Source organism: Atractosteus spatula, chromosome 14 (genome assembly GCF_055471065.1).
Source record: "Atractosteus spatula isolate fAtrSpa1 chromosome 14, fAtrSpa1.hap1, whole genome shotgun sequence".
In the NCBI taxonomy this organism is placed as follows: domain Eukaryota; kingdom Metazoa; phylum Chordata; class Actinopteri; order Semionotiformes; family Lepisosteidae; genus Atractosteus; species Atractosteus spatula.
This window is the reverse complement of record NC_142719.1, coordinates 25,269,487-25,289,634: the sequence shown is the minus strand read 5'-3', so window position 1 is coordinate 25,289,634 and position 20,148 is coordinate 25,269,487. Positions and strand designations below refer to the sequence as shown.

Genomic DNA, 20,148 nt, shown 5'->3' with positions numbered 1-20,148 from the left:
TTAGAGGAAAAGAACCAGCGAAGATATTTTTTTATCTTTTCCATGACTCAAGACACTTAAAAGGTACAAGTGATACATATATTGGACAGAAGGCGTTTCACATATTCCGAGACTACTTTATGCTCACCAACTGCAGGCATAATTATCAATATATCAATAATTTTTTAACTAATTCGTTCCTATCAACTGCAGGCATATGGATCAATAGTTACATACAGCATATAACAATAGTTTAAAATACAATGAAATAGTTTAGCTGCAAGCACTGAATTCCAACCAATTCCAGTAGGATAGTATTATAATCAATAAAACCATCTACTAGTAAAACACTGTAGAAAAGTGACTAGGTACGCAGATTATGAGGTAGTTATCCTTTGCCTGAATTTACTAGATCTTGCACGGTTTCACTGAGGGATAAGGGTGTGGATTTTAACAGCCTCTTCCAGCTTCCCTTGAGCCCCCAGTCGTCAGCATGCCCATACAACACAGTAGCCCCTAATACTGATCCAAAGGGTCAGCAATTATCCCCAACCATTCAGTCCCTTTTCACAGTTTGACTGACAGTTAATTATGTCTGTGCCATTTTTTTTTTGGCAGCCACATTTCAGCTCCCCAGATGACAAAAAATAAATCAGTATGCCCCTCCATTGCAGCTGAGGCCTAGCTTGGATTGAATTTAATTTATTCTCCTAAGCCAGGGAATCAGGCCTTCAAAAGGAACAAAACTATCAAGTTTCCCGTGCTAACCAGTATGCAGCACAGTGTGGCAATGGAGGGATTTCTCTTAACCCCTTGGTAGTAGATGGATACACACTGGAACACGTATTTCTCTCTTATTTACTGCCTTAAACAGCAGACTTTGGCAGATGAGGCATTTAGAGCTCTGTTCTCAGACCTAATCTGGAAAGGCCTTATATGGATGGATAGAACATCATCTTCATAGGTACAATGCCTTCGTTGACATTTTTTGCTTTGCAGAGTTATGTATTTTTTCTCTTATTTTTTAATAACAATGGTAATAATAAATGCCAAAAATAGAGATAATTATTTCTTACCCTCTCTAACCCTACCCTCATCCTAAACATTATATAAAATGGAATGGAATGTCAAAGGTCCTCTATGGCTCCAAGGTTGAAATAACTGACAAAAGAATAACAAATTAAATATAAGTCTTTCTTTTTGTCCTTGCACTCAAATACACGTTTGTCTATTTCAAAATGGTCCACCACAAGAGAAAGCCATCGCACAATAAATTATTCTTACTTTTCCAATTGAAGAGGATTAGCTTCTTAGTTACTGCCATGGAAAGAAGTACAAAAAAGGAACCCTGTTCGAATATATAGAGCCCAGAAAGTTTTGCATTTTCGACTTAAGCAATTTTTTCTGATCCTTAGGACTGAGTAATAGATTCACTCCAGAGTGGCTTGTATAGTCTAGCATTAAGCGGTTACCCAGAACACCATGATAACTGGTGTTTAGTATGTTTAAATACTTCGCAAAATAAATATGAACCATATGAATCATTCAGACCTCTTCATGACTGTGAGGACTGTATTTGCTAATTCTGCCATAAAATGTAAATACATATATAAATGTAAGTGAATAAATTTAAAGTAATCCCAGATGGAGCCAATTTATAATTAATAATGGTAAACAATGCTTTGCATAAACCGTGATACTTGTAGGCTTCTCTACAAGGAGACGTGAGACAGTATTCAAAATCCTCAAAATCAGAATGAAGTTACACAAAGACCAGAGGGAATGAACGGAAATTATATAGAGGTGCTTTATATCCAAATGGTGGTGGGATTGTGGAACAAGCTACTCAGCTATGCTGTAAAAGCCAATACCCTGGCTTCTCTTAAGAAATGGCTGGATGAGATCCTTAGATCAATTAACTACCAACTGCCAAATGAGCGAGAAATGGCAGAATGGCATCTTCTCCTTTGTAACCTTTTTTGTGTTCTCATTTTCTTATGAACAAGACAAAAAACAAAGCATTCCACATACATGCAAACACAGTTATTAATATTGTTTTCTTTTCATAATGGACAAACAGTTCACTGGGTTTCCATTGCGTGTAATGAGTGACAGATTACATTCCATTCTCGTATACTGGAAATCTTTGAAGACTGGGTCTTCACCCCCTTGATCTTATGCAGTGTTTGCTTTACTTTATTCTGTTTTTTTGTCTCATTTTTCGTGCAAAGAATAAAATCTTATCTTGGGGGTTGGGAAAGGCCTGCAGAAAAATCCGGACCGCTAACAGATGCTTTGAATTTGCTGAGATTTTCCTGAGAGAACCATTGGAAAACCTACCAGTATTTCCTGGGATTATCCCTCAGATGGGCGCGCTCTGAGGAGGTCCGCTATGGCTGCCTCTCTCTCTGGGAAAGTGACCCCCACCCGACTCCTCAGAGCACCCTACTAGCCCCTCCCAGAGACAAGACTGGCCTCGGGCCCTACTGCACTTTTTAACACAACCAAACCACTTAACCGCATAAGAAAGGTGCTTGGGAAAGTCAAATATACGAGCAAAGGCTTCAGGTTTACCACTCATCTAATAATGTTTTGAGTCCCGCATGCTTTGGAAAAGGCAAAGTCAGATTTGGATATTTTTCCATTAGCATTTGCACATGAAAAAAAAAACCTCTAGAAATCATAAGATGTTAAGAGCACATTTTAAAACATTTCTTGTGTAATACATATTTTTATCAGGTTAAAAAAAATCTCCTCTCATTCTGTTGAAAGATTAACAGTCAATCACTAGATTTCCACAATCTATGATGTCAACAAATCTCTGATGCTTTTAAAATATTCTGGACTTAATTTTGAATAAGAACTATATTACTTGGAACATCATGAACTGACAGATACAGCTATAGATTAAAAATCACAAGCTATTTTAATGGGAGTATAAAACATGTAAATATAATTTATTCCTTCAAAAGGTTTGTTGATAATCAGCAGATACATAGCTACACCTAGTGGTCATATGGGAGAACAACTATTAATTTGTACTGATGTGTGAAATGGATCCGATTGTGGCCAGCAAGATGGCTGGAATAACTTTCACTTTTTCTTAGTTTTTTCACATTTAGTAGCCGATTACCAGTCATGTTAAAATGTTTAAAGAAAGCAGAAAAGAGTGATGATGCTGTATTTCTTGAGACTGCCTGACCTACCAATTACACAACAGTTATTGGGAAATTAAAACTCTTAAGTCCACATTTTCTGAAATAAAAAGAAAGAGAATCATACTACCACATTCCAATATTTTACTAAAACATTTTACATACACTCCTTGTCTAACATTAAGAATACACAGTATAAACATAAAAGGTTGTAGCACCTGTTTAAAAAAGAAAAAGAAAAACAATGGTCGCAACACATAGTAGCACAGCACAAATACATAATGTACCTGCCATTTCCCTTCCACATAAAAGATCACAGTATTCCAAACAGTTGGAATGCGATTCTACCTTTCAGTTAAAAGAAATCTAGGAATACCTAAAGGACAAACAATTGATACAGCTGGGAGACAGTGCAGAATTCAAAACCAGATTCTGGTGTTCAACAACATGATTAGGAAATTTTATAATTAAAAGACAAGTTTTTTGCCAAGAATAAATTAAAATAAAAGTGAAACCAGTGACGGTTTCAGATACAGTGAAGCTCATAAAAGGATAAAATGAGAAGTAGGAAAATGAGATGAAGGTGTGTCTGGGGGGGAGACTTAATTAGCATCAAGTTTGGCCATTTCCTGCACATAAATCCCTATACTCTCGCTGTCAAACAGCACAAAGTATACTGTCTTGATTGAAGAGGACATGGTGGAGACAAAGTAGCTGGAGATGGCTTTCAGGATTAGCTGGGCTGCAGTTTGTTTTGGAAAGCCATTCCTAAAACAGAAAAAAATAAAGCAAAAAGAACAAAGACAATTGAAGGTGGTGCTCTGCACAGGTTTTGATGGTTAAGTTAGCCAGCACGTCATTTGGACAGAGGGGAAGCACACTTATGTCATTTCCTTCTCCTCTGATTTCTTGGAAGGAGGGAGGTGGTGTTACTCACAAATCTTTTTTTCCCCCTTTAGGATTCAGGATAAGTGTAAAATGCACTAGTAAGATCTCTTTTAGAATGATGCATGCAATTTTGATAATCACGTTACAAAAAATATATAGTTGCCCTGGGAATCAGTCCAGAGACGGTGACCAAATAGGTTTCAGAGCTTAAGGGAATGTCTTGTACTGACAGGCTAAATGAACCCAATTCAAGTATTTAAACCCACTGGAAATTTTCTGATTCATCAATGAAGTACAAACTAGAAGAAACAACAGGAAACTAAGTGAAAGTGCATTTAAAACTGAGAACGGGAAGCATAAAATCACTTTTGTTCACACGAAGGCCTGAAGGAGACTGTGGAACAAGTTACCTAGCATGTAACTGAAATGGATACCCTGGCTTCTTTCAAGAATTAGCTGGATGAAATCCTTAGATCAATAGGCTACTAGCAAATAAATGAGCTGAAAGACTAAATAGCCTATTCCTATTTAAGAAAAAGCTGGATGAGATCCTTGAATCAATTAGCTTTTAACTACCAAACTGGCAAGATGGGCTGAATGGCCTCTGTCTTATGTAACCTTATTTATGTTCTCAAATCTGCATGGAGTTTGTATGTTCTCCCCAAATCATAAGCTTTCCTCCAGGTGTTCTGGTTTCTTCCAAAAACGATGAACTGGCTTTTGTAAAATTTAGCCCTGATCTGATTGTGTGCTTGTCTGTATCTGTGTTCGCCCTACGATGGACTGGTGTCCTGTCCAGGTTGTATCCCACCTTGCGCCCAATGCTTGCTGGGATAGGCTCCAGCTCCCCCTCGAGCCTGAGCTGGATAAGCGGTTATTGAAAGTGATGTGATGATGTGATCTGATCTTTACAAGTTCAAGTTTATTGTCATTATACTCATATACAGGTATATGGTATAACGAAATGCTATTTAGGTAGCTCTCAGACGATAAGCAGTACAAAATAAACAACAATACAATTGTATAATAAAAGACAGAGACAACAGGCAGTGTGCAAAAACAACAACGGGCAATGTGCAAAACAACAAAAGGTAACAGGTAATGTGCAAAACAACATCAGATGTGCAAAAACATGCATCAACAGGATGAGATAAAAGGATAGAAAATTATGGGGAGTGAGCTTTTTGACATGTAAGGTAGAGGTAGATTTCAATGTGTGTTTGAGTTTTTGGTAAGAAAGAAGGCACTGTGAGGTTCAGATCATAGGTGAGAGGTGAGGTTTGATAGTGCGGGGGTAAAAACTGTCTCTGAGTCTGGTAGTCCAGGCCCGAATGCTCTGGTACCATTTTCCAGATGGTAGAGGGTCATACAGTCTGGAGCTGGGGTGTGTGGGGTCTTTTATGATGCTTAGAGCTTTCCTCAAGCAATGTCTGTCATAAATGTCCTGTATAGATGGGAGGGCAACCCCAGTGATGGACTGGGCAGTTTTCACCACCCGCTGTAGGGCTTTGCGGTCAGCAATACTGTAGTTGCCATACCACACTGCGATGCAACCTGTCAGTGTGCTTTCTGTGGTGCATCTGTAAAAGTTAGTGAGGATCTGGGGACCTTTGCGCTAGTCAGTAAATTAAACTTACATATTTTCTTCTCTTTCTTGTGTGGGTGCATGGATTCCTGTGGAAGGGGGGCAGCCGCCTTGGCTTTCCTGCTATAACAACTTAGCTGTGAATTCCCAAAGCTCAGAACAACATTTCAATGAAACCCCTTTGTGTGTTTTGCCCAAACAGCAAACATTGGGAACCAGTGTTCTGCTTACTCTTTAGGAAGGCAGAGAACCGGTTTTACCTGCCACTGCCGATTGATGGGAACGCCACCGACTTCAGCTTCTTTTCGTCTGCCAGGGCCAGGCAGTTCTTGACCGTTTTCTCCAGAAGCTCCTCACACTTGTCCGAGCCCCAGCCTGGGCTGTTACAATGGATGACAAACTTAGCCGGAAGGCCATGCCCTGCTGTCAGTGCGGCTGTGTGGAAAAAAAAAAACAGGCTTCAATCAGCTTAGGAAAGGGCTATACCAAAATACATTTATACTGCATTCCTTCAGGTGTACCGTTCAGTTTATAACTCAGTCAGACTGCTCTGGTTCTTTAATTTAATGCACAATGATTGCAGTTTGACATCCTATATACAGTCTTTTGTATCCAAGACATAACATTGCTAAAATAACACACAAAGAAATTAAATGTATGCCCTGTGCATTGCAGAGAAGCAACTGCAAAGCACTGAAATCTTAAGCATAATTCTTCAGAATGAAATAATTATTGTGTGCTTCCCCTAAAACCAAATTTAACTGAAAACAACAAATTCAAATTTTGAAAGGGGTGGAACAGCTTAAATTGAAATTATGAAAGCCATTCATTTTTAAAAAAGTTCAATGAAGAGCGATTTGTAAAAAACAACTTGAACTTGTTTTGTATTCTTTTAACAGGGATGTGAGGCTAGGAGGTGTTGTATCTGACTGGAAAGATGTTGGGAATCACTTTTCCAGAGGGACGGGACATTTAGAATCCACAAGAAAGTGACATTGGAGAAAGAATCTTGGCTTTCATAGACTTTGTAGTAATTGAGAAGTTCTGTTTATTTTAGTTTCTAACAACTTCTCTTACATCAGCAACCACAGTATTTCTCTGCCAAATCCTAAAAAGCTGTGTGCTGAGAAATGGTCCAATCTAATTTAATTACTTCTATTCACTGCTGTGGGTCTGTTAGATCTATAAATTCAATGTTGATGCAAATCTGAAACACAGATGTATTGCGATTAATGGGATGAATCTGTTATAAATACTTACAAAAATACAACTGAACACAAAGAAAATAAACTCTTTTCTAATAAGTAGTGCTTGGTGTTCAGCATTTTGTCAAAAAAGATTAGAGCATTTCTAGTGCACATTTTCTTTCAAAAAAAAGGAAGCATTTTGCTGTCTTCTCTTGAAAGTACAGTAACATCTTATGCTGTCACTCATTTTAGCATCATGAAATTATAGTAACCCCAAAAGACATCCAAATATGTTAAAGTTATTATTACTCACACCCATAAAATGGGTAAAATTCTTCATAAGTATAGAGGTTCACTGCTACCCATTAGCTGCAACAAACTGTACAAAAGTATCTTGCTCAAGGACACAACAGCAGGTCACAGAAGGATTTGAATCTGCAACTAACTAGTCTAACCAGAGCCCTAACTATTACTCAGCATTGACCCCTTATTATTTAACCAGGTGATTAGTAGAAGTGATAACTTAATATAAACAATAATTATTTGCATTTCTTGACCTCATCTTTACAGTTTTGTGGGCTCTAAAGTGGGTTTACTTTTAGTGTGCTTATTTGGCAACCCTAAAAGTGTCAAAAATGGTACTGAGGCTTTCAAGTAAAAAAAAAAAAAAGCCAGTTCATTTTTAGTTCATTTTAATTAAGCTAAGTAAATTCAAAACTTCTGTCTTTGAAAGAAGTGGCTACTGCTTGAAGACACGATGAACAAGGAGCCAGTTCACAGAGCTGTGAGACTGAAACACACATTCCAGCAGACGTTTGGCAGCCTATCTGTAAAGAGACCAACAGGGGCCTACAAAATGCCAATGCCTTAATTAAGTGCTTGGATTGAAGTCACTGCAACACAAGTGAGGTTATGTGACATCATGTTTGGAAAGTGTGAGCAAACCATTTCCAAGGTGCCTGCAGTATACATGTCACATGTCTGCCGGGGCAGTGGAGGAAAACGTCCTATAAATCCAATATTTTATCTTTGCCTATAAACTCCAAGACAAAGTTGATGTAATACAGCCTTGTGCAAAAGCGACTCAGAATTGGCCACAATAAAAGGTACTCCTGCTTCCAGCTAAAGGAGCCAAGAGGTACCTCCTGCTACATCCAAAGGCCCGTTCTTCTTGCGCAGCTCGCTGATGGCCTCCGTGAACTCCTTGCCTCCTTTCTTCTCCAGGGCATTACCTAAGAAATGACATTCCTGGATCATGGGAAATCAGCCGAGATAACCAACGTCTGTGTTTGGGTTAAGCAGGTAAGGGATGCTAAAGCAAGCCAGTTCACCCATTTTCACACTGCATTTTGGAACCTCTCTGGACACCACACACACTCCATGTGAAACCACTACTGCATGATCTGAGTTCGTACTAATTAAGCCCTTCTTTTTCCTAATGAAAACAGAACGCATAACTTTTGTTGGTGAGATTTAAGAGACTGCAAATGCCATTTATAAATTCCTTATAACCTGTTGTATATTAGGATGATTAATAACCTGATTGGAACAAACCTCTACTAATGATTAATTAACAAAACATGGCTTGTCCTAATATCAATTCTTTATTAGTGGACACTTTTTAATGGCTTGCTATACATTTATAAAACGTCATTTGCAGCTCCCCTTTCAACCTTTTCATTTATCGGAAGAGTTGACTTTCCACAGAGCTCAACTCCATTCAACGTATGGAAGAGAGCATGCTGCCTCAGCCAGAATCAACATTAACAGAGTGGAAAAATGCAGTGTGTGTTGGTACCCTGAGAGGAGAAGACAAATCTGACTGAAAGTCATTCACACTGCCCACAGTCTGATTCAGAATGCAGATAGTGCTGTGATCCACTAAAATTGTATTAGTCAATCAAATTTAGTTATTGCCATTTCTTTTAAAAGTTAAATGCAAAGCACTTTCTGCACTTCTTCTCTGCTCTTCCAGAACTCACGGAACAAATAGTAAACTGACAATGGCATACATAATGCAGTATTCTAATTTGTTTTTTGTAAAAGCAGAAAAATAACCTGGCAGCACTTGGGAAAGCAAGGATTTGGTTTTAACCTTTTAAAGGGAAAAGGCCTTTACATACAAGACAGAGATTATAAAAAGGCTAAATGATAATAATCCAATTTGATTTGTGAGCAATTATCAAGAAACTCAAGAACTGTACTAGCAGCTGAATCTACTTCTTAGGCCCTGTGTGTATTTCTTTCACGAATAACAAGCTTGTGTACTTCAAATTATTGCATAAGGACCTCCATGTGCCATGTGTAGAAACCCTGCAGAAAGTATGAAGGGAAAGAAGATACGCTTCTTCTTTAAGTGGAAACACAATGCTAATATAGATTAAATACATACAAATCTGTGCAAGTAGTATCTGGAAGAGGGAAGAAGATGCACTGAAAGGAACGCCCCTCAAGGAACTGAGGCTGGCTGGCATCAGCACAAACAGAGAGTGCCACAGTGAGAAAATTCCATTACCTACTTCACCACCAGTGTAGAGGTCGGAATTGGTCGGGTGAACAACAGCGTCGCTGTCGATGTTGGCAATGTCAGCCTGCACAACTTGCAACTATAACAACAACAGGCAAATAACAGGGCATCAACCACTGGGGGAAGGTAAGCCAAATGGGAACAACTCAAAGAAATTCCTCCCAGGGCAGGCGCCTCCTTTATAAGATGTACAAGAAAAGAGAGGGCAGATCACAAAAGAATCAAATTGTGTCTAATGGAGCATGATATCCTTTAAGATGGTCTAAGACATAACAGAGTACAATGAAATGCTATGAGTGGGTTTAAACTTTTCTGCGGAGATTTAGCAAAATCCTTGAAAGCTGACAAAAACAAAATTCAGGTTGATTTTCTTTATTGTCTCTTAACAAGTAAGAGACCAAAGTAATACAATATCTACAAAGCCATTTGCATTGTATTATTTTTATTTATATAAATAATTGTATTATTAATTCTACTTGGTTTGATCATTTAAAGACGTTCTTTCAAGGATTTTTCAAATCCATACAGCACAAAATGTCTTTGGCGTAACTTAGAGCTGACATGGAATGAACGGAAAACAATTTCTTGAGAATTACAACTCATGGTAGTTAAGATGTCTGTGAAGGTTCTTCCTAATTCTTTTTAATCTCCTCCTTGTAATGTTCACAAAACATAAACTGAATGCCAGGTACAAGGATCATTTCAGGAGAAATAAATCAAACAGTGTATTTTTAATGTTTCAACAGTTTTATTCTTCTGGAAATATGAAACTTATATTTAACACACTCTCATTTGCTCATTTTCCTGCTTTATCCTACTAGAGCATCTAGCAATATATGCAAGGACTATGCAGTTTGCAGAACAATCTGCCAATCCAGAGATTATTTGGAATTGAAACTACAGGTAAGATTCCACATGGGGAACAACATGGGTATCTCAAGGAGTATTTGTACTGAAGATTGTTTTGATTCTTTTCCTGGCAGCTCTAAGTCAGTGAAGGTGAGAAATGGCCATGCCCCATTTACCTAGATCATCTTTAAGGTCAATGTCAGCATTGGTGGGATTGATTATACCCTCCACGTCAAAGCCAGCCAAGTTACTGATTTCACTGTGAATAAGGTTCAGCTGAAAAGAAAGCATGCCGCAGGGAAGAGCAGGACAGTTAGCACTTTCACAAAGGAACCTTGTAAAGCAGCAAAATCAAACCAATTCAGCATAAAATGAACAAATAAATAGCAAGAGCGCGAAAGTAGACCCATTAAAAATGATATTCCTCCATTGTGAAGGATTTTTTTTTCACTCTTGTTGTATTATATGGTCACTCATACCATAAGTGTGAGTACTGGTAAATGAACTTGGTTAACACCACCTTTGTTTCATTATTTTAGAGTAATCCACTATCAGAACTCTTTTTCTATTGCATGTTCATTTGGCCTTATACATTTGAGGAATTGAAAAACAGAACAATTTCTGCTTTTGTAAAGTGTAATGGGTTGTATTGCTGAACACACAACTGTGCATATTCTGCTATATAAACTGTATAAACTGTGTTCTGCTATATAAACTGTGAGCACAAATGCTATATAAAAACCAAAGAATATGGATGCATATTCTATAATACCATATAGTTTCTTTACAAAATATATCTCATGTGTTATCCAATGAAGGGACGGTTTCTTAAGAACATTGTAATTTTCAATAACAATTTTAGTTAACATTTCCTAAGTGGTATTGAGGCATATTGTATACAGCTTTTAATATATAAGACCAAACATTTAACTAATATAATGGACATCTCATTTTTATGTAAATTTTAATGTCAGTAAAATAAGCAGAATTAACAAAATAAAAGTAGTAGCACTGTTCACTGACTCAAATTAACATACACTCCCAATAGAAGAATCTAATAACACAAACGTCTTGCCTGCATGGTATTTATATTCAAAACCCCTATTCACATCTTCTGTAGGATTTCAACATTGCCTTTCTACCCTATTACAGTGGAAATTTAACTTTACATAAACAGTGCAGAGAGAAAGCAGGAAATAGTCAAGGATTGGCCATACTTGGAAACAGGTTTCTAGGTGAAAGGTTGACAATGCAGCCACCCAGTGAATTAACTTAAGACTTCATTGGCTGCTCTTTTGTAGCCAACATTTTTGAAAGCTTTAGTAAATATTTATACACGTGAAAGTTAAAAACTGGATAAGTATAAAAAGTTAAGTCAGCCATGTCACTTTAATTTCCAGTGGATCAATATGTAAGTATGCATCACAAATTGGACAAACAGTAATTGTCAAAAGCTGCACAAAACAATCTTTTAATATTTAGATGCATATACATTCTCTGTGTGTAATTTATTGGTTTTATAGTTCTAGGTCTGAACTGAACATAATTTTTCCCCCTCAATTTAATTAGCTTGCCTTCAGCATTAACCTTGGTGCACTTGTTTTTCAGACTACACGAGGAGGAATGCGTCTTCTATTCACTGAAGTGGAGCTTTCTCTAGAGTCATCTCCAAGTGGATTAGAGTTCAATTAATGTGCAGCTGTCCAGATGAGAAGGAAGTCAGAGGCAGCTTCACTTCACTCTGATTTACTGAGGATGGGCTGTAGACTACAAGTAATGGCATTTTTCAATGTAAATGAATAGCAGATGCTGTAAATTTACTGGAAAAGGGGCATTTACAGGAAAAGTGTGAATTAATTGGAAGTGCTTGACAACAGTGAAGGAAAAATGAGTACCTTTTGTCCTAGGAAGAGGCTCTTGGTAGACAGGATGGTGAACCCATCTGCAGGAGTGCCTTCAGTAGTGCTGTCTGCGCTGGCTGCTTTGCTCACTTCGCCCTGTTTCTTCTGGAGTAATACAACAGCAATTAATGGACAGAGAGAGACGTATTGCTTGGGTGATGACAGTGGTATACCAGTATATTTATAAATTCTCACACCTTTCTTCTTTATTCTTAGCAGAAAATGCCAACACGTAGTTATGCATGTGTGGTGATACATCCATCCATTTTCTAACCATTTCCTCCAATTCAGGGTCAGGGGGAGCCAGAGCCTATCCCGGCAAGGAACAAGAGCAAGGCAGGGTACATCCTGCACTGGCCAGTCCATAACAGGGAGCACATAGACGCAGACACAAATACACACTCACACCTAGAGCCTGCTTTCGCAGAAGCCAATTAAACTACCAGTATGTTTTTGGACTATGGGAGGAAACTGGAGCACCCAGAGGAAATCAACATGAACTTGGGGAGAACATACAAACTTCAGGCAGGCAGCAGCCCAGGTTCGGAACTGAATCCAGGGCTCTAGCACTGAGAGGCAACAATGCTATCCACTGTGCCACCAAGTGTTGATACAATTACAATTATTAAGAAATAATGACAGACAGTTTAGTCTCCTGCTGTTCTAAAGGACTGGCATAAGGAGAATGACCTTATGCACTACTTTTGCAAGTAGGCATTTTTTTAACTATTTTGGTATGAATTCATGCCTCTACACAAAGTTATGATGTTCCTTAAAGAAAAGGCACTGCATCAAAGGTGGAGGTGAGTCATGTCTGGCTTACCTTGGACTTCCCGGCTCCCTTTCTGCCCCCTGCCTTCTTTGCTGTCGATTTCTTCACAGGAGAAGACTTAGATTTCTTGACTGGAGGCGGGGTTATGATGGCTTCCAGTTTCCCCTTGGATCCTCGCTTTTTAGCCAACAGCTCTGGATGAATATTAGGCAGAACGCCCCCCGCAGCTATTGTTACTCCCTTCAGCAGCTATGAATGGGAAAACACACTATGAAGGAATGCTTTTTTTTAAATGAGGAGGTAAAATATTGAAAACACAAAAGGGCGCATGTCCATTCAATTAGAATCACATAAATATCTTTGGACACTAAGGAAGTTTCCATTTTGCACACAATATTATTGCTGATAGAACACATTACAATCTTTTTTTCTCTTCTATTTTAAGCCCTGTGAAATGCAAAAGACCTAGGCACAAAAAATGGTTTGTGTCTGTATCACTATAAAAAACCAAGACTCTGTACTTTACAAAATATTCAGATTAAATACCTACTGATTGCAACATACACATGAGTGATGTAAAATGATGTTACATCACCAACAAAGCCAAGTTCCTTTACTGTTTTCAGATTAAAGTACATTTCTATGATATTGATTCTAGTGTTTTACCTTGAGGTTAATGTTCTCCACAGAGCACTGTGACCCTGGCCCTTATATTTAATTATGAATATTGAAAATCAAGTGGTGGACAATATAATTCCAAATAAGAGTGCCAGACTTGGCTTATAGTACCGGAGATCATAATTATGGTCTTAAAACACCAAAAGTAACACCTGGTTGAGTTCTTCATCATTTGCGATAGCCAACAGGATATGCCTGGGAGTGACCCGTCCTTTTTTGTTATCCCGGGCAGCATTCCCAGCTAGCTCCAAGATTTCAGCTGAAACATAAAATTAAAGGAAATTACAATTCATTTCTAAGTACAGCGTTTTAAGGGACTCAAATATACAAAAACCCAAGAAATTCAACATTTGAGCTTTTTTGTCCCTTCGTGTGTGTCTCATTGCTTCTCTATTGAGTATATTTCCTGAGAGGCTTATGTATAATTATTCTTATGAATCAAGGTTTCTGCAAGGAGGATGTACTGCGTGTCCAACAGAAAGTGCATTCTCACAGCAAAATGAGCATATTCTTCTCTTTAAAACGTTTAAATGTTTAACTTTGGTAATGTCTTGTTTAAATGAAAGTGACACTAATACTCATACTAATTGATAAAAAAAAGTTGGTATAAACAACTGTAAATCAAGTCAGGGATTCAGTGTTTCAAAACAGCATATTTAAAAGGGATAAAAAAAACTTGTTAAAAATTAACAAGCTAACCTAATGTGAGTGAACAATATCCAAGCAATTCTCCAAAATGCATCAAAGCATTCTTCACATCAGATAGGCCTTGTTATCATCACTCACCACCTAGTATTGTGGATTATCACATGTAAAACAACTTTGTTTACACATTCCTGTGTAGTTTAAATGTTTATCAGTAGTGTTTAAGTGACTTCTCTGCAGAAATACATGACTAAACAGCTGTGAACAAGCCTTTCAACCCTAATCACTATTTGTAAAGACCATTTTAAGCACTGCTTTAGTGTATTTCTTGCTACTGTGAGTTTATAATAACCTCCAAACAAATACAAAACATGTTTAATGCAATATCCGTTACTTATTGGCATTTCTTGAGTAAGCAGGACTTAAAATCTGATTTTCTACATGGATTATCTTAGATAATTAGATTATTTTTGTTTCTGGCACAGCCCTTTGCAGGGTACTACATGAACCTTTTTATTTTCAACCTCAACAAGGCAGCAAACAAAGAAATATACATGTGAAACAAAACTGAAAAACAGTGAAATGGCCTCTTAGTATTGCTTTAAGTATTATTTGTAACTAAACATATATTTATTCAATATTTAATTCTGGATATAGATCTATATTGATTAGGTATCTGGTACTTTTCGGATATATATAAAATGAACTATTTATTGTAATATAAATGAAACAGGAGATAAAAAACCTTGATCCTCCTTAGACCACTATTTCCTAAGATCAAAGTACAGAGAGAGTTGCTTCGTTCTCACCAGTTAGGTATTCCAGGACTGCTGCCATGTAAACTGGGGCTCCTACTCCGATCCTGTATTTGGGGTGCCCCTTCTTAATGTAGCGCAGCATTCTGCCCACAGGGAAAATAACCCCGGCCTTCGCAGACCGAGATGTCTTTGTAGTCTTCTTCTTTCCTCCTCGGCTAGACATAGTGCTGTTGCCAGTCTGAAATTGTAGGTCTGGAGAGGTGAAAAAAACTCAATGCCACGGAAACTTATGTTCTGTTTACTCTCCTCAACATGTCTGTACAGATATTTATTGAAATACCTAACAAGAGCGTTTTAGTGGGGTAAAAATACTTTCACAGTTTCCGATTTAGCAGTACTTTTTATGAAAATTTGCCAGCAGCTTTATGATCCTGCAACTCACAACTAACAACCCACTGAAGCTAAGCAGGTGTGAGTCCTGTCAGTACCTGGATGGATGACCTCCTGGCAAAGCTAAGGTTGCTGCTGGAAGTGGTGTTAGTAGGGTCAGCAGGGGGCACTCACCCTAAAGTCTGTGTGAGCACTAATGCCCCAGTGTAGTGATCGAGACACAGCCCAAGGGCGCAGTCCTTTGTACGAGACGTAAAACTGAGATCCGGACTCTCTGTGGTCATTAAAAATCCCTGGATGTTTCTCAAAATAAGTAGGGGTCTTACCCTGGCATCCTGTCCTAATTTCCTCTTGGCCTTTACAAATCATGGCCTCCTAATAATCCCCACCTATGAATTGGCTTCATCACTCTGTTCTGCTCTCCACTGATAGCTGGTGTGTGGTGAGTATTCTGCCACACTATGCCTGCCATCCAGGTGATGGCTGCACATTGGTGGTGGTGGTGGGGAGTCCCCATTACATGTAAAGGTCTTTTGAGTGAAGTCTCCAGAAAAGTGCTATATAATTGTAAGATTTTTTAAAAATAAATTAATGAATTATTATTATGATCATTATTATGTGTTGCAGACATACAAGTATCAAACATATTTTTCACAAAAAAGTTCTGAATTTTGTTCAGCATGTTAAAAAAGATAAAGTTTTTTCTCTTTCTCAAACATATCCATATCACCTTTTCATGCAATAGCACAAGTATGTAAAATCATAATATACTTGTATAAATATGGCCTAAATGTAAAACACAAGCTGTGCTTTCATTTATTTAAGATGCCACAGTCCTGTAAATTGTGAACATTTTAGTTTAATTATATTGACCTTTTTAAAAATAGATCTCAGTTAAATAATTTAAAAGAGAACGCGGTGGTTTACTACACCAGTAACAATTAGATACTGCTGTAATAAAACACGAGTTTAATTCTTATATACTGTAGATCACATTCTGACTGATCTATGTCTTCCTATTACAGGCTTTACCTGTCTGGCTTTTGTTTAGATGCATTTTAATTCTCTACTTCCTCAGGGGCACACTTGCCTTTCAGGTACAGGTTGCTAGGCAACAGCTTCTTAACTCCCAAATGACTAGTCTTTTGTTTAAGTGCCTCATGTGGAGTTTACAAATTACACCACTAATTTTACAGAGTAACAATAGATTACAACACATTAAGTAAAAGAAAATATTTAAAACGTGTCATATAACAACAATTATGATAGAATAATAGTGTATACTAAATATCTTATTAGCAATAAGAGATTTCTGGAGGGACATGAAAAAATAAAAACATCTCACATATGAGTTATTAAAGCAACGTCTATAATGTATATGCTAACTCGTCAGCAACGCAAACATGTCACTTCAAATGTAAATCATGGGTTACAGATGACTAAAAAGGATTACTTCTGTGAGCAGTAAAAATGTAAATAGATTACTCACAGCTACAATATTGTGGCTACATTTAATTCATGCAATACTATAGCTACAGATATACTGATTAATAAGACAGGAATTAGTATTAAAACGTACAACAATAAGAGAAAAATAGAGAGGAAAGCAGCTGAATACCAGGTTTTATATAAACATCAGTGTAAGGTACTTAATTAAAATTCCAGGGTCCTCGGAGAAAAGCGTTTTGTGCAGCATGAAGTAGTTAACTGCTGTTTTTGTGTGACAGAAATGTTTTGTATTCAGCTATCACTTTTTTCAAGCGTTTTCAATTCTGCATGGTTTTTGAATGATCAGAATCACTATGAGTTAATACACTTTATATAAAACATTGGTTACTTTATTTGCATTCTAGTGAATGTAGGATGACAAATAAAACGTTATTATGCAATTCGAAGAGGCCAAATATTGGTACCACATTCTAAAGTTAATACAGAATTAAAAACTGTATTACTATTGTCCCATTTTAAACACTGAATTTTTTTATTTGCTACTGTCACTGTCACTGTCACTGTCTTTGGCTGTAGCAAATATAAAAATGAAAAAAAAATCAAAGAAGAGCAGATAAGATTAATCAGAGTGCTTAACTTCATTAACATCAGAAATGCGAATGTGCAAAGTGTACTACATTAACCATAATATTTTGCAGACACGAACTATTTTCTCCCCTCAGGATATAGAGCTAAAGGGTATTAAAAGTAAACAGAAAACATACTATACCACCACTTTCTCCTTTTTCACGTTCTTCCATCTTATGATATAAAGTATAATGAATATATAGATATCTATATGTTGTTAAATATGCATATTACATAAAGCAAAAAAATGAAATACTGGAAATAATGTCGTGTTAGAAACTAGAATGGTTCGGTTTCCGGGTTTTAAAATGTTACCATCAAAGAAATATACAAAATATTACCAAACATTAATGACACAAATAATGAGACAACAATCTGTATTACACATGACACATGTTTTCTCCCGCAAAGATATTACGCAGCAGTATGCTTTTTGTTTTTATCAGCGGGGCTGCGATTCTGCTAAACATAAATGTAGCCTATAAATACAATTCAAGTCACACGGCCCTGATCTACAAGTAAAATGGGTAGACTGGGTTAAAGACGTGACTGGTAAGGCAGATGATGTTTTTCCAGAAAAAAAAATGCGGCGTTTGATTTTTCAGGGCGAAACAGGTGTAAATTAATATCAAAGAATGTCAGTTACTTACAGAATAAAGCACAGCAATATGTCTACTGTCTCCTGCAGCTCCAATAAAACAAGCCTGGGCAGTGTCTCCGATTCCCACAATCCATAGCGACCTCAATCATAAAGCTGTATCTACCCTATTTTGAAATACAGTAACCCTGTGGTACTGTGTAAAAATCTCTAAAGAGGAAGCAGTTACTAGCATTTCGCTGTAATTAACCGGAATCTTGATAAATGCTCACCGGCTGGTGCATTTTATTGCCGTATTAATGTTTTGATTGCAAGTAGACTCAATTAAACACTTTCTTTCTTTCATGTACAACATTATTTAATTTGAAATAAAAGTATACTCTGTTTTATTGACTTCGTTTAACCTTAAAATCGGTCAACAAACGAGGCTTTTCGTTGAGCAGACATAAAAGCGGGTTTCAAAGTTTGCCTTTATTGATCACAACATAGTTATGTTTAAAATAAACGTGTTTCACGTGGGCAAATAGTCTGCATTGGTAAGCAACAAAAATAATATTCAGGTTAAGTGGGCATTTGCGTCTGTAAGTCTGTAAAGCCTTAACAAATGCATAACGAAATACTGTAGTAGGCAATTTAAATGCAAAATTAACCTTGAGAATGAAGCTAAATGCCTTACAATGTTCTTTTAAAAATACAGTCTTTCTTTATTAAATGGCGTTGTTGAAATATATTTTAGAATACCGAACTATTTATAATTTATTGTAGACTATTATTGAACCGCATTTTTAATTAGCATTTACGCCAGCAGGTGGAGACACACCTATTGGTGCAATAAGAGGCAGCTACAGTATAAGCGTTTGTGTTTTCCAATGTCTTTTTTCAATCCCCGCATTGCATACGGTAGAGAAGGAAATATATTAAATATATATATAAATATGAATGGGATTTTACATTACAATTTTTACAAACAGTTCATTTTTATATGATAATTATTTATGTGAAATAGTTAAGATTTTAATAGCATTTATGAATTCATCTCGAAACAAGTGCATCTTTGCTAAACCCTGCTGTCTCCAAAGTACAATTTAAATGACAAGTATATCTCTGGAACAGATACGATCATCAGGCTTCCTGGAGTGGCACTTAGGAAGTTATTCTCTATTTCTTGACAGTTGCTTTCATAAATTGTGTTAAATACTTCCTATTTGATGCCCACAGGAGATTTCAGAGAATTATGTTAGAAGTACATTGCTAAAGAGGAACTAAAAAATAGCCCATTACTTGTTACAAATTTTATTCATTGTAGTATAAATTTTAAAAAGAGACAAAATGGCAAAAAAAATCTTTAAAAAATCAGTGAGTTGTCTTATGTTTGCAAAATATTACATTTGATTTTTGGGAAATTAGTCAAACTCACCTCACAATTCTAAGATATATTTTGTAATATCACAAGTAATTTGTCAGAAAAGCCAGACATCCCAAACAGTTAATGTAGAAATTAGATGGACTGAAAATCAAATAAAAGGTTTTAATAAACTTGTTATGAGTAAGCATGATATGAACTTCCATTCTGCCTTAAGAAGTGATCGCTCAATTCATTAAACGGCTGATCATTTGCATCATTTGCTTGATCATTTGAAAAGAATATTTTCAATATTAAATGAAAAGATTTAATGGGGAATGAGTGAAGTTATGAGGTTTTATTCCATGATACATTCTTAATTTGTCTACTCTCTAGGGGTTTCAGGTACAGAAATACAATCCTAACCGTACCCTTATGCATATTGATTTATCCAATACAGAGGGAGCCAGCAAGCAACAGGTGCAAGGCACGATATAACTTGAATGGGACAGCAGCACATCATAGGGCAGACAAACACAGACAAACCAGGGCCAGTTCTCCCAGAAGCAGATTAACCTAGCAGTGTATCATTGGGCTGTGGGAGGAAACCCACACAAACACGGGGAGAACAAAAACCCGCTGACAGATTTGACTTTTCCAGTTTTGCTCTGATACCTTGTGAATTTTCATCTCACTCTACTGGGAAGATAACACAGGCCACAAACCTTATAGCTTAATATTAAAAAGAGATACACTGACAAAATCTGGGAATAAAAGAAATTTGAAGACTTTAGGGCAGCACAGTGGTTAGCTTTGCT

At 37.0% G+C, this 20,148-nt stretch overlaps 1 protein-coding gene across 3 annotated transcripts; it reads right to left on the bottom strand.

The window, feature by feature from the left end:
• Positions 1-3,263: 3,263 nt before the first annotated feature.
• Positions 3,264-18,134, bottom strand: macroh2a1 (macroH2A.1 histone). Of its 3 annotated transcripts, none has more exons than XM_088932206.1 (9): positions 18,041-18,134; positions 14,976-15,176; positions 13,674-13,780; positions 12,895-13,092; positions 12,066-12,176; positions 10,347-10,446; positions 7,937-8,026; positions 5,868-6,042; positions 3,264-3,902 (listed from the first exon to the last, which is right to left on the bottom strand). In XM_088932206.1, the coding sequence occupies exons 2-9, from the start codon at positions 15,145-15,147 to the stop codon at positions 3,737-3,739; spliced, it is 1,119 nt and encodes a 372-aa protein (XP_088788332.1). In that variant the 5' UTR covers positions 15,148-15,176; positions 18,041-18,134; the 3' UTR covers positions 3,264-3,736. The 3 variants fall into 3 exon arrangements, with proteins under 3 accessions (XP_088788332.1, XP_088788333.1, XP_088788334.1); XM_088932207.1 differs by lacking the exon at positions 10,347-10,446 and adding an exon at positions 9,310-9,400; XM_088932208.1 differs by having other exon boundaries at positions 14,976-15,162; positions 18,041-18,121.
• Positions 18,135-20,148: the final 2,014 nt, after the last annotated feature.

What these genes read in the sequence shown, in the direction of transcription:
- macroh2a1 (XM_088932206.1), bottom strand. Translation starts at nt 15,147, where the DNA reads ATGTCTAGCCGAGGAGGAAAGAAGAAGACTACAAAGACATCTCGGTCT. An exon ending in GCCTCTTCCTAGGACAAAAG is followed by an intron (nt 10,447 to 12,065) that starts GTACTCATTTTT and finishes CTTTCTTTTCAG; the next exon opens with CTGAACCTTATTCACAGTGA. An exon ending in TGACCTTAAAGATGATCTAG is followed by an intron (nt 8,027 to 10,346) that starts GTAAATGGGGCA and finishes GTCATTTCTTAG; the next exon opens with GTAATGCCCTGGAGAAGAAA.